Source organism: Schistocerca piceifrons, chromosome 2, assembly GCF_021461385.2.
Source record: "Schistocerca piceifrons isolate TAMUIC-IGC-003096 chromosome 2, iqSchPice1.1, whole genome shotgun sequence".
Taxonomy (NCBI): Eukaryota; Metazoa; Arthropoda; class Insecta; order Orthoptera; family Acrididae; genus Schistocerca; species Schistocerca piceifrons.
In genome coordinates this window covers 276,708,436-276,722,790 of record NC_060139.1, presented here as the reverse complement: position 1 = coordinate 276,722,790, position 14,355 = coordinate 276,708,436, and the positions used below count along the sequence as shown (strand labels likewise).

Sequence of the window (14,355 nt, the reverse complement as noted above, 5' to 3'; positions counted from 1 at the left end):
AGCAAGTGAGGAAGCACCAAGAGACACAGGATTTGACAACAGTTAACAATCAGACACTAAAACCAGCTGGTGGCTGTGACGAGACACTGACAACTTCCAACAGTGTTAATAACGTGAAAGGGATCCGAGAGGCTGCCAAAGAAGGTCTTCAGTTGCAGGCAAAAGAAATGAAAGCAGCCTCATGTAACAAAATTCCAAAACCTTCAGTTGGGCAGAATGTGAGAAGGGCAAAAATTGACACAAAATCTATAATAGCAGTAGCGATAAATATTCAGGATGACAAATTTTATCAACTTGGTACCAAAGCTGGTAAACTGAAGTCATTGTACACTAGGAACCAATTTACATAGTGCAAGGAAAATTTTATCAACGTCAAAGAGGTAGCAAGAGAATAAATTAGTCTACGGGAACTGGTTGCCAAACAATCTTTTGTTCGAGGACAAGGGTTCAAAAAGTGCAATTGCTTAAAAAGTGTTCAACTAAAAAATGCCTGTGTAAATAGTCTTCCATACTATGTAATTCGAAACGCCATAATAGTCAGCCTTGTTGTAACAAAAATTAACTTTCACAAGGTAACATATTTAACATTTTTCACTAATATGGAATATGGCTCATTATAATCACACTGGAATTCAAGAATGTTTAAAATACATAAATTTACAATAAATACAAACTATTTCAATAAATTACTAAGTTAATTTTTTAACGAATACGGTTTTAGCAGTTGGTATGGGTGCATCCTAAGATTTACCAACATCTCTTGGTAAAAGCTAGAAATCTATGCATCAGACTTTTACCACACCGTGATGGTAAGTCTTCGGTTTCACCAGTTAATTCTAGGATTTACCAATCATCTGACTTTTATAGTAACATATACAGGATGTATCAAAAAGGAAGCGCAAACTTACACGGCTGAAAGTACACGATAATAGAAGCACATATGTTAAGTAAACACGGGCTCTAAAACGCATACCTGTTCATCTTCAGTACTTTGGAACACAACTCTTCTAATGAACAAGTGCTCATAACTTTTAAGGTATGCATTTTAGAGCTCATGTTTATTGGACATTTTTTCTTGTTTTCCACTTCCCAAAATATAGAAAGCAAAGAGCTCGCAGTAGAAGAGATTTGTTTCACAATTTTGGAAATCAAGAATATCTTATAGATCTTAGGTTATGCGTTTTAGACCCATGTTTACTTGACATTTGTCCTTATATTATCATGTACTTTCAGTTGTGTAAGTTTTAACCATCCTTTTTGATACATACTGTATATAAAAAATCCAGATCCATCTCATCACTACAGAATATTTTCAACCGTCAAGATAGTGACACATCTTACCTCAAGTGCAAATGGAAAGGACACAAAAATCTATGAAAAATTACACTCACTTCATTACTTCAATGTTTGGATTGTCTTCTCCTGCAAAGTACGGATTTCCCCGATCAGTGCGGACAACATCTTTCTCCACAATACACTGTATATTCCGCCAAAAATTCTCTTGGCTTACTGGGTCCATTTCATTTCTTCTACGACTGGAATTTAAAACAAAAGTGAAGACTCCATAAAGGTTACGCAACAAAATCTACACAAAAGTGCAGCAGTAAAAACAAGATGACACACACACACACACACACACACACACACACACACACACACACACACACACATTCAAAATGCAAAATGTAGTTCAATTTCTAGCAATTGTATATGTAATGTCTCCCTAGTTCTTCATGAATGTCAGTGACCTTGTCATAAAAACTATCTTATGCACTCTGCCAGTACTCACATATCCAGCCCTACTCCTCCTGAAGCATATATAATCCTGGGAAGGGTAGTCTACAAATATGACCTATAAAGTGGTCTGTGAGCTTTGTCTTGCATTTTATATTAGTATGGCCGTAAGGTATCAGTCACAATCAATGAAAGAAGTGTTTACACTTTCGATAGGAAATACCCTGTTGCAGGGCATGACGTAGGATGTTAGAAGAGTGATCCTGGTATGTGTTTCAATTGTAGTGACCTGTTCTGAAATTTTATCCTCACATATGTAGAGTGGCACAAAAACATTACATGTAGTGGCAGTTTCAAGCTATAATGATGTAGTTGTTCTCTAGTTTACTTTCTGTTGGTTATTCCATACTTTACATTGTGCATACATTCATATAAGTGTAGATCTAAGCTGTTATCAAGTATATGTGAGAATAAATATCTTGTTTTCCCTGTTACTTTCATATTTAGTGACCCCAAGTGACTATGAAAAGTCCACACCACACCGGCTTCAGTGTTTCATGCAGTTTTGCAACACTCATGCTTGTAACTTTCGTGCAAGCCACGCCGCACACATTACCACATGAGAATGAACAACTCACCAGCCACAATTGAACCGGCAGCCAGCGGTACAATTAACAGAGTGACAATCAAACCCTCACCATTCTGTCAACATAATCCTCTATTATGTTTTGTCCAACTAGAAAGTCAGTTTGTCCTCGCACAAATATCGGTGGATGAGACTAAGTACAGATATGTGGTTGAAGTGCTCACTGAGGATCTACCAGCAGAAGTCCAAGATATTCCAGCCATGCCACCGGATACAGAATGGTGTGCATCGATTAAAAATACATTGATAACAGACTTGTTTCAATCAGAAGGAAATTGACTAGAGAAGCTTTTGCTCACTGAGGAGCTCATAGATTGCACTCTACATCTACATCTACATCTACATCTACATCCATACTCCGCAAGCCAGCTGACGGTGTGTGGCGGAGGGTACCTAGAGTACCTCTATCGGTTCTTCCTTCTATTCCAGTCTCGTATGGTTCGTGGAAAGAAGGATTGTTGGTATGCCTCTGTGTGGGCTCTAATCTCTCTGATTTTATCCTAATGGTCTCTTCACGAGATATACGTAGGAGGGAGCAATATACTGCTTGACTCCTCGGTGAAGGTATGTTCTCGAAACTTCACCAAAAGCCCGTACCGATCTACTCTCCTGCAGAGTCTTCCACTGGAGTTTATCTATCATCTCCATAACGCTTTCGTGATTACTAAATGATCCTGTAATGAAGCACGCTGCTCTCCGTTGGATCTTCTCTATCTGGTACGGATCCCACACTGCTGAGCAGTATTCAAGCAGTGGGCGAACAAGCGTACTGTAACCTACTTCCTTTGTTTTCCGATTGCATTTCCTTAGGATTCTTCCAATGAATCTCAGTCTGGCATCTGCTTTACCGACGATCAACTTTATATGATCATTCCATTTTAAATCACTCTTAATGCGTACTCCCAAATAATTTATGGAATTAACTGCTTCCAGTTGCTGACCTGCTATATTGTAGCTAAATGATAAGGGATCTTTCTTTCTATGTATTTGCAGCACATTACACTTGTCTACATTGAGATTCAATTGCCATTCTCTGCACCACGCGTCAATTTGCTGCAGATCCTCCTGCATTTCAGTACAATTTTCCATTGTACAACCCCTCGATATACCACACCATCATCCGAAAAAAGCCTCAGTGAACTTCCAATGTCATCCACAAGGTCATTTACGTATATTATGAATAGCAACGGTCCTATGACACTCCCCTGCAGCACACCTGAAATCACCCTTACTTCGGAAGACTTCTCTCCATTGAGAATGACAAGCTGTGTGCTGTTATCTACGAACTCTTCAATCCAATCACACAATTGGTCTGATAGTCCATATGCTCTTACTTTGTTCATTAAACGACTGTGGGGAACTGTATCGAACGCCTTGCGGAAGTCAAGAAACACGGCATCTACCTGGGAACCCGTGTCTATGGCCCTCTGAGTCACGTGGACAAATAGCGCGAGCTGGGTTTCACACGATCGTCTTTTTCGAAACCCATGCTGATTCCTACAGAGTAGATTTCTAGTCTCCAGAAAATTCATTATACTCGAACATAATACGTGTTCCAAAATTCTACAACTGATCGACGTTAGAGATATAGGTCAATAGTTCTGCACATCTGTTCAACGACCCTTCTTGAAAACGGGGATGACCTGTGCCCTTTTCCAATCCTTTGGAACGCTACACTCTTCTAGAGACCTATGGTACACCGCTGCAAGAAGGGGGCAAGTTCCTTCGCGTACTCTGTGTAAAATCGAACTGGTATCTCATCAGGTCCAGCAGCCTTTCCTCTTTTGAGCGATTTTAATTGTTTCTCTATCCCTCTGTCGTCTATTTTGATATCTACCATTTTGTCATCTGTGCGACAATCTAGAGAAGGAACTACAGTGCATTCTTCCTCTGTGAAACAGCTTTGGAAAAAGACATTTAGTATTTCGGCCTTTAGTTCGTCATCCCCTGTTTCAGTACCATTTTGGTCACAGAGTGTCCGGACATTTTGTTTTGATGCACCTACCGCTTTGACATAAGACCAATCACAATCTCTAAGACATTTATGCACATTGGCAAGTAACACTGTAAGTGATGGTGCACTATGGAATATGTGGTCATCCCAATGGCAAGCAGATACCCAAAAAGTTCTCACAGTGTGTGCGGGTGATTTAAAGGCACTGGCACAAACTGCTGACAGGACAGCTGAAATGTATCCGGCATGAAGTGTCCCAGTATTGATGCCACGACAACAAGATGTGACCACGGTGACGGTAGCCTCCCTGCAATCGCTAATGGCAGGACTGACCACATAGGCAGATGCATTAAAAATAATGCACAACTGTCAACGGCTATGACACTCACAGTCATGAGGTCATAATTAATCAGCATCTGCACAGAACCTATGTCGAACCACAGGAAGTTTAGTAATGATTCCCGAAAGTGTGCGCCATCTTGCAAGTGGAAGCATGAATCACAGACACCACAGCAGCGACAACAACTTCTATGATAAACACGTGCTGACTTTTTGTGATGGACCACGATAAAAAACTACAGTACCTGGCTGATACAAGAGCAGAAGTGTCAGAACATCCGACAAAGCACCTACCACACCGAAGCTTTGACGATTGCTCTCTATTCACCACTAATGACTCCAAGATTAGAATGTTTGGTTGAGTAACATAATTCCTTAACCTCAGGCTATGCCGTGTGTTTGAGTGGCAATTTACAGTGGCAGATATATCACAGCCTATTATCAGAGCAGATTTTTCTTCCTTCTACGACTTACTGCCAGAGCTGCGATTTCAGCAATTAATAGATTTCACTACTAAACTGCATACACCAGGGAAAGTGTCACTCCACTAGTGGTACGCACAGTCACAGGTGATACACTGGACGTATGGTTATTGAATGGATACCCTGAGATCACTCAGCAGTCGCCTACTCTCCCACTTGTCAAGCACACAACCATTCACCACATTTTGACCATGCCAAGGCTGCCAACTAATGCTCGGCCCAGACGTTTGATGCCTAAAGAGCTAAAAGTGGTAAAACAGGAATTGTGGAGCATGCTATCACAAGGTGTCTGCAGAGTTCCTAGTAGCAGCTCGGCAGCCCCGATTCACATCGTGTCTAAAAAGAATGGATGGCGCCACTGCAGTGACTACTGCCAACTAAATGCAAGGACCATCCCAGACTTGTACCTAGTCCCACACAGAGAAGACTTTTCTCCAAATGTTCACAGTAAGATGATATTTCCTACCACTGACCTAGTCTGAGCACAGTCTCAGATCCCAGTAGCTAAGAAAAACATTCCCAAAACAGCACTGATGATGCCATTCAGCCCATCTGACCTCACCATGACGCCACTCAGACTGTGTAATGCAGCTCAGACCTTCCAGTGCTTAATGGATGAGGTCACAAAAGATTTACATTTTTGCTAAGCATACGTAGATATGTTGGGGATTTTCACATTGGAAGTAAAACACTTACAGCTTCTGACATATGTTCGACACTCTATGCACACAGGGACTAGTAATTAACCCTGCCAAGTGTGTTTTTTGGTGAGAAAGAGGTGCTCTTTCTATGATATTTGGTGAATTCACAGGGTATTTAGCCACCACAAAAAAGTAGAGGCCATATGCAAATACCCCTAGCCTATCACAGTCAGAGAACTATGACGGTTCCTAGGAGTAGTAAATTTCTACCAATGGTTCATTCACAAACAGGCACCGATGACTGTACCACTGAACGAACCACGTAAGGGTGCATCGAAGACTAACTACGCAGTGCATTGGACTAGCGAGGCAGACAACATGTTTCCGGCTGTGAAAACAGCTATACCAGAGGCCGCCCTATTAGCACACCTGGTCATGGTACACTTGCGCTCATGGTTGATGTTTCATCCACTGCCATTGGTGCTGCCTTTAAATTAAAGCTGTAAAAAGCACTGAATAAGCAGTTGTGATGACCAGCATTGTCTATGTGGAAGGGAAGTTACACATTCTAGCTGGCGCACTTCTGCATGTAGAAACAGTGACTGTGGTAGCAGATGATACCCCACATGTGGCAGCAATGACAAATGCCTTTGATTATGATGCCCTCATGCATGCACAACAACGTGATATTGAGTTGCATGATTTATTGCAACAATCCAAAGAACTGAAGTTACAGCTCATGTGATGTAGCAGGAGGAGAGAGACACCCATTTGAGCCACAGCAATTCAGAGCAAAAGCTAGAGCATCAATGCACAATCTGGCACACCTGGGAATAAGGTGCACTGTCATGTTAGTCATACAGAACTTTTGTATGGGCAGATACGCACACAGACTGCAGAACATCTGTAAAGCGTTGCGGGCGTACCAGAGAAATAAAATCACGCGGCATGTCAGGGCACTGTTAGGTGCATTTCTTTCGCCAAACCAGTATTTTGGACATGGTGCACCAACATCATCGGAATACAGTTATTGTCTCACGGTGCTAGAAAGGTTCAACAAGTGGCCTGAGGAATTTCCAATGAAGGACTTCACGGCAGAAACTGTAGCGCAAACTTTTCTTAATGGCTGGATGGCCTAGTCTGGAGTCCTGCTGAAAATTACCTCTGGTCAAGGATTGTAATTTGAAGCCTATGTCTTCAGAGCATTGGCCATGTTATTAGGTACATAGTGCATGTGTACCACAGTGTTAGTACACTGTTAACTTCAAATAATTTCTTGCACTTTGAACTTCTCCTACCATCCCTTCCAGCTTTGTGTGTCTTTTCTTAATCCTGTTCCTTTTTGTTCCTCCTACAGAAGAACTCTTTTAAAAAATTCCCCTGAAAATTGAGGTTCAACTATGTTTCTAAATGTATGTGTTTCTCAGAACTGCTCCATATTTCCCGTTTTGATGAATGGATGCCTAGGCATTATGAAAGTAAGTTTGATGTGGAAAGGGTGGAAGGAGTCAAAGTGGAGGTAATGTTAGTTAATGGTTGGCTTGATATTGACTGAGGATTGGGCATGAAATTCAATGACACACAGGTCAATTCCAAGGAAGGTGGCTCTGGATGTGACCATCTGAATCTGAGATGGGGAAAGGAGTTAAGCTCCTGCAGGAAGTGAAAGAGTTGCTGTTCACTGTGAGGTCATGTCACAAAGGCTTCATTGATAAAGCTAACTACAAAGCTAAGTTGTTGCCAACCATTCTGTCTTAAAATTGCTGCTATTTGTCAGTAACGGATAAATTTATTATTATTTCTGTAAGTTAAGTGGGCAGAAGAGAAAGAAAGAAAGAGAGAGAGAGAGAGAGAGAGAGAGAGAGAGAGAGAGAGAGAGAGAGAGAGAGTGATTAATGCTTGAACTAATTGCAAAAGTGAGCCATATAGCCATATATGATACATGTTCTGTTCCAAAAACGAGTTTCTACAACCATCAATGTCTCATATTATGCACAGTGTGCAATGAGTGATGAGACAAATGCATTTCATGCTATACCTATGCATATCTATGTGAGTAAATACAACTGTTTACCACACAGCCATAACACTGAGTAAAGAAGAGGTGAAGAGAGGGAAGCAATGTGCAAGGGCTAGGAGGAGGGGCAGTGGTCAAGATAATGAAGATTTAAACATATTGTCCACAAAGACCCCCTACTTCTTTCTTGATGACCAAGCACAAGTAATTAGGAAAATTTTCTTCTCCACTCAGACTATGCTTCTGTTCAGGGTGTGAGTTGCTCAGTTAACTACCACAGAGATACATTCTCATGAGGCAGAAAAATGTATGTGTGCAGACCCTTGTAACTCATGAAACGAATCACAGTCAGGTGAACTGGGACCTAAACTATAGGGTATGTGAAATAATCACTGTTTCACAACAGATTAATCACTGGCATTTGTAGATGACATCATGTATTGTTGCACAAAATAAGTATATTACTTCACAGCAGTTGAGGGCTGTTATGATCAAATTTTCCACCCAATTTGCATTAATACACTTCAGGCACACTTTCTTCATATGACATTAGAGCTAACATGATGAGCCCATGGCAATAAGAAGTTTTATAAAGCATTATTTCTTTTACACAGGACCTAATGAGAAAATTCTTGTTTTTGATAAGAACATAATTGGTTACTTGATTAACATTTCAACTCTGGTTCAAAGTTTTTCAAAATATCTTTCATTAATGCTGGTAAATTGCTACCTGATTTTTAACACAAAAACCAAGCAAAAGCACTATGTCTCTTACAACCTGGGCACTAGCATAATAACAAAGACCATAATAAAATCAAAAGAAGAGTGAATGGCAGTAACACAAATACCCAACCTATATTTAGAATCTAGTGACCTTTCAGATTTGCCACACGTTTTTTATGTAAGCTCAGTCTTACATAGCCAAGTGTCCGACAAAAAAATTGAACCAATCTCCTGTTGTTGTTGTGGTCTACAGTCCAGAGACTGGTTTGATGCAGCCTTACATGTATACTCTGTCCTGTGCAAACCTCTTCACCTCCAAGTACCTACTGCAACCTATATTCTTCTGAATCAGCTTAATGTATGCATCTCTTGGTCCCCTCTATGATTTTTACCCTCTATGCTGCCCTCCAATACTAAATTGGTGATACCTTGATGCCTCAGAACATGTCCAACCTACTGATCCCTTCTTCTAGTCAAGTTTTGCCACAAATTCCTCTTCTCTCCAATTTTATTCAGTATCTCCTCATTGGTTACATGATCTACTCATCTAATCTTCAGCATTCTTCTGTAGCACGACATTTTGAAAGCTTTTATTCACTTCTTGTTTAAACTATTTATTGCCCATGTTTCACTTCCACACATGGCTGCACTCCATACAAATACTTTCAGAATAGACTTCTTGACACTTAAATCTATACTCAATGTTAACAAATTTTTCTTGAAAAACGCTTTCCTTGCCATTGTCAGTCCACATTTTATATCCTCTCTACTTTGACCATCATCAGTTATGTTGCTCCCCAAATAGCAAAACTTTAAGTGTCTCATTTCCTAACCTAATTCCCTAAGCATCACCTGATTTAATTCTATTACATTCCATTATCCTCAGTTTTCTTTTGTTGATGTTCATCTTATATCCTCCTTTCAAGACTCTGTCCATTACGTTTAATTGCTCTTCCAGGTCCTTTGCTGTCTCTGACAGAATTAAAATGTCATCATCAGTAAACCACAAAGTTTTTATCTCCTCCACATGGATTTTAATTCCTACTCCAAATTTTTCTTTTGTTTCATTTACTGCTTGCTCAATATATAGATTGAGTAACATCAGGGATAGGCTACAACCCTGTCTCACTCCATTCTCAACCACTGCTTCTCTTTCATGCCCCTCACAACCCTTGTAATACCCATCTGGCTTCTGTACAAATTGTAAATAGCCTTTCGCTCCCTGTATTTGACTCTTGCCACTTTCTGAATTTGAAAGACAGCATTCCAGTCAACATTGTCAAAAGCTTTCTCTAAGTCTACAAATGTTAGACATGTAGGTTTTGCCTTTCCTTAATCTGTCTTTTAAGATACTCCAACACATATAACTGCAAACTCCTGTACTCAAATAGATCACATCTTCACAAATTTAAGGGACTTTCAGTACAAAAGTGAAGTTATAGAAACAGCCCTGTCAGACCATGATGCAATAAAAATGTCTAAATTATATCACCACAAATGAAACACACACAAAAAATATGGAAAAAAAGAAGCTTAAATGAACAAAACTGAACAGCCCTTAGGATAAAACTTGAAAAAGAAGGATGGGAAATACTGGAAGAAAATTCTCCATCAGTGGATCATAAAGTGACTCATTTTATTGAACACTTTCCTACCATCTCAATATTACATGCCCAGTAATAAAAACTAAAGCCAAAACCACAAATAAAAACAAAAAAATGGATAACAAAAGGCATTTTGGTCTCTAGGAACAAGATAAAAATGAAGCACAGAATATATAAAACTAGCATTGATGAAAACTTTAAAGAGTACTGTAGAAAATACAAAAGAATGAATGCTAAAGTACTGCAAGCAGCCAAACGACTAGAAGCAAAAAAGTATATAAATACTGCTGCTAATAAAAGCAAGGCTTGCTGGTCTATTATAAACACAAGTTGCAAACCCTCCAATTCACATGAACACAGCAAAATACAGTTCATGATCAGCAAAAAATTATACCTGAACAGAATAAAATCATAAATCTCTTCAATGACTACTTTGCCACAGCAGGCCAAAAACTAAAAGAAAAAAACAAATAACAAAAAACACAGTAACACCTGGAAAACATTTATTAATCCCCAGGGAAAAACATTGGCACTTTTCCCAGTGACAGAAGAAAAAACATTTAAGGTTATAAAAAACCTAAAACAAACAAAGTCATGTGGAATTGACAGAATATGAAGTATAGAAATTAAACACTTTATGCAGGAACTCAAGAAAGCTCTTACACATTTAATCGATTCATCATTCCTGGAAGGAACTTTTCCAAAGTGCTTAAAGACAGCACTGATAAAACCAATACATAAAAAGGGGAATGAATACAATCCAGAGAATTATAGGCCTATACCTCTTTTACCAGTCATATCAAAAATATTTGAACAAGCTTATGCACAGAGACCTGTTGCTTTTCTCATGAAATATGAAATAATCAACAAGAATCAGTTTGGCTTCCAGAAAGATAAATGCACCATAGATGCAGCAATAGATCTCATTGCAAATGTCATAACAAACTTGGACTCTAAAAATAAATGTGTAGGAGTATTTATGGATCTAAAAAGGCATTCGAATGTGTAGACCACAAATCTTTAGCAGAAATATTAGGAGTATATGGCACAAGAGGAAATACAGGAGACTGGATTTTCTCATACCTGACAAACAGGAGCCAATATACTGAAATTACAAAAACTACTGGCGAAAAAATAAGATCTAACGCAAGAATTTTACACATCTCTGTGCCAGAATGCTCCATTCTTGGCCCAATACTCTTCATTTTGTACACAAATCACATCCCAAATAACCAGCATTTAAAGCTCTCAAAATAATAAAATACTAACATTACCCAGTATATACCTATACGAATCCCTCTGTTGGACAAAATTCAAATATTCTCCTGATACTAGAGATAACAACACACAACACAGCCATGACACAAGAAAATGGAACCTCTTCCATGAGCCTAAAAAAAAAAAAAAAAAAATCATACACTGGACCAAAAGCCCTTGAAAAACTCCCTTCATTCTTGAGAGAAATAAACAATAAAAATATTTTCAAAAAATGTCTCAAGAATTTTCTAATAGAAAGCTGTTATTACAGTGTAAATTAATTTATGTACACTACAGTTCAAAACAATTGCAATACCATTATTGTATCAAAAGAAAAATTGTACAAAATCTAATTTAATATGAAACAGCCCTAGAGTAAAATTATGATAAATTATATTTTTGTTAAACAGTAGACAGTAAATGCTATGTACCTGTCGGTGCATGAAATTAAAATATATCTTGATCCATACAGTGTACTTTCTCAAAGGATAAATAAATAAATAAAGATAAGTCATAGGGTCAATATTGCCTCAAATGTTCCAGCATTTCTACAGAATCCCAACTGAGCTTCCCCTAGGTCAGCTTCTACCAGTATTGCCATTTGTCTGTAAAGAATTCGTGTTACTATTTTGCAGCTGTGACTTGTTGTTGTTGTGGTCTTCAGTCCTGAGACTGGTTTGATGCAGCTCTCCATGCTACTCTATCCTGTGCAAGCTTCTTCATCTCCCAGTACCTACTGCAACCTACATCCTTCTGAATCTGCTTAGTGTATTCATCTCTTGGTCTCCCTCTACGATTTTTACCCTCCACGCTGCCCTCCAATGCTAAATTTGTGATCCCTTGATGCCTCAAAACATGTCCTACCAACCGATCCCTTCTTCCAGTCAAGTTGTGCCACAAACTTTTCTTCTCCCCAATCCTATTCAATACCTCCTCATTAGTTACGTGATCTACCCACGTTATCTTCAGCATTCTTCTGTAGCACCACATTTCAAAAGCTTCTATTCTCTTCTTGTCCAAACTAGTTATCGTCCATGTTTCACTTCCATACATGGCTACACTCCATACAAATACTTTCAGAAACGACTTCCTGACACGTAAATCTATACTCAATGTTAACAAATTTCTCTTCTTCAGAAATGATTTCCTTGCCATTGCCAGTCTACATTTTATATCCTCTCTACTTCGACCATCATCAATTATTTTACTCCCTAAATAGCAAAACTCCTTTACTACTTTAAGTGTCTCATTTCCTAATTTAATTCCCTCAGCATCATCCGATTTAATTTGACTACATTCCATTATCCTCGTTTTGCTTTTGTTGATGTTAATCTTATATCCTCCTTTCAAGACACTGTCCATTCCGTTCAACTGCTCTTCCAAGTCCTTTGCTGTCTCTGACAGAATTACAATGTCATTGGCGAACCTCAAAGTTTTTACTTCTTCTCCATGAATTTTAATACCTACTCCAAATTTTTCTTTTGTTTCCTTTACTGCTTGCTCAATATACAGATTGAATAACATCGGGGAGAGGCTACAACCCTGTCTCATTCCTTTCCCAACCACTGCTTCCCTTTCATGCCCCTCGACTCTTATGACTGCCATCTAGTTTCTGTACAAATTGTAAATAGCCTTTCGCTCCCTGTATTTTACCCCTGCCACCTTCAGAATTTGAAGGAGAGTATTCCAGTTAACATTGTCAAAAGCTTTCTCTAAGTCTACAAATGCTAGAAACGTAGGATTGCCTTTTCTTAATCTTTCTTCTAAGATAAGTCCTAAGGCTAGTATTGCCTCACGTGTTCCAACATTTCTACGGAATCTAAACTGATCTTCCCCGAGGTCGGCTTCTACCAGTTTTTCCATTCGTCTGTAAAGAATTCGCGTTAGTATTTTGCAGCCGTGACTTATTAAACTGATAGTTCGGTAGTTTTCACATCTGTCAACACCTGCTTTCTTTGGGATTGGAATTATTATATTCTTCTTGAAGTCTGAGGGTATTTCGCCTGTCTCATACATCTTGCTCACCAGATGACTGGCTCTCCCAAGGCCATCAGTAGTTCTAATGGAATGTTGTCTACTCCCGGGGCCTTGTTTCGACTCAGGTCTTTCAGTGCTCTGTCAAACTCTTCACGCAGTATCTTATCTCCCATTTCTTCTTCATCTACATCCTCTTCCATTTCCATAATATTGTCCTCAAGTACATCGCCCTTGTATAGACCCTCTATATACTCCTTCCACCTTTCTGCCTTCCCTTCTTTGCTTAGAACTGGGTTGCCATCTGAGCTCTTGATATTCATACAAGTGGTTCGCTTCTCTCCAAAGGTCTCTTTAATTTTCCTGTAGGCAGTATCTATCTTACCCCTAGTGAGACAAGCCTCTACATCCTTACATTTGTCCTCTAGCCATCCCTACTTAGCCATTTTGCACTTCCTGTCAATCTCATTTTTGAGACGTTTGTATTCCTTTTTGCCTGCTTCATTTACTGCATTTTTATATTTTCTCCTTTCATCAATTAAATTCAATATTTCTTCTGTTACCCAAGGATTTCTATTAGCCCTCGTCTTTTTACCTACTTGATCGTCTGCTGCCTTCACTACTTCATCCCTCAGAGCTACCCATTCTTCTTCTACTGTATTTCTTTCCCCCATTCCTGTCAATTCTTCCCTTATGCTCTCCCTGAAACTCTCTACAACCTCTGGTTCTTTCAGTTTATCCAGGTCCCATCTCCTTAAATTCCCACCTTTTTGCAGTTTCTTCAGTTTCAATCTGCAGTTCATAACCAATAGATTGTGGTCAGAGTCCACATCTGCCCCTGGAAATGTCTTACAATTTAAAACCTGGTTCCTAAATCTCTGTCTTACCATTATATAATCTATCTGATACCTTTTAGTATCTCCAGGATTCTTCCAGGTATACAACCTTCTTTTATGATTCTTGAACCAAGTGTTAGCTATGATT

The 14,355-nt window shown here is 39.1% G+C and overlaps 1 protein-coding gene across 2 annotated transcripts in view; it reads right to left on the bottom strand.

Annotated features, from left to right (window-relative positions):
• LOC124777464 (TBC1 domain family member 16) overlaps positions 1-14,355 on the bottom strand; it is a 99,921-nt gene that overhangs the window by 29,477 nt on the left and 56,089 nt on the right. For both annotated transcript variants that reach the window (XM_047252887.1, XM_047252888.1), the window contains exon 8: positions 1,392-1,535. In XM_047252887.1, the coding sequence (XP_047108843.1) occupies positions 1,392-1,535 (144 nt within the window). The remainder of the gene's footprint in view (positions 1-1,391; positions 1,536-14,355) is intronic.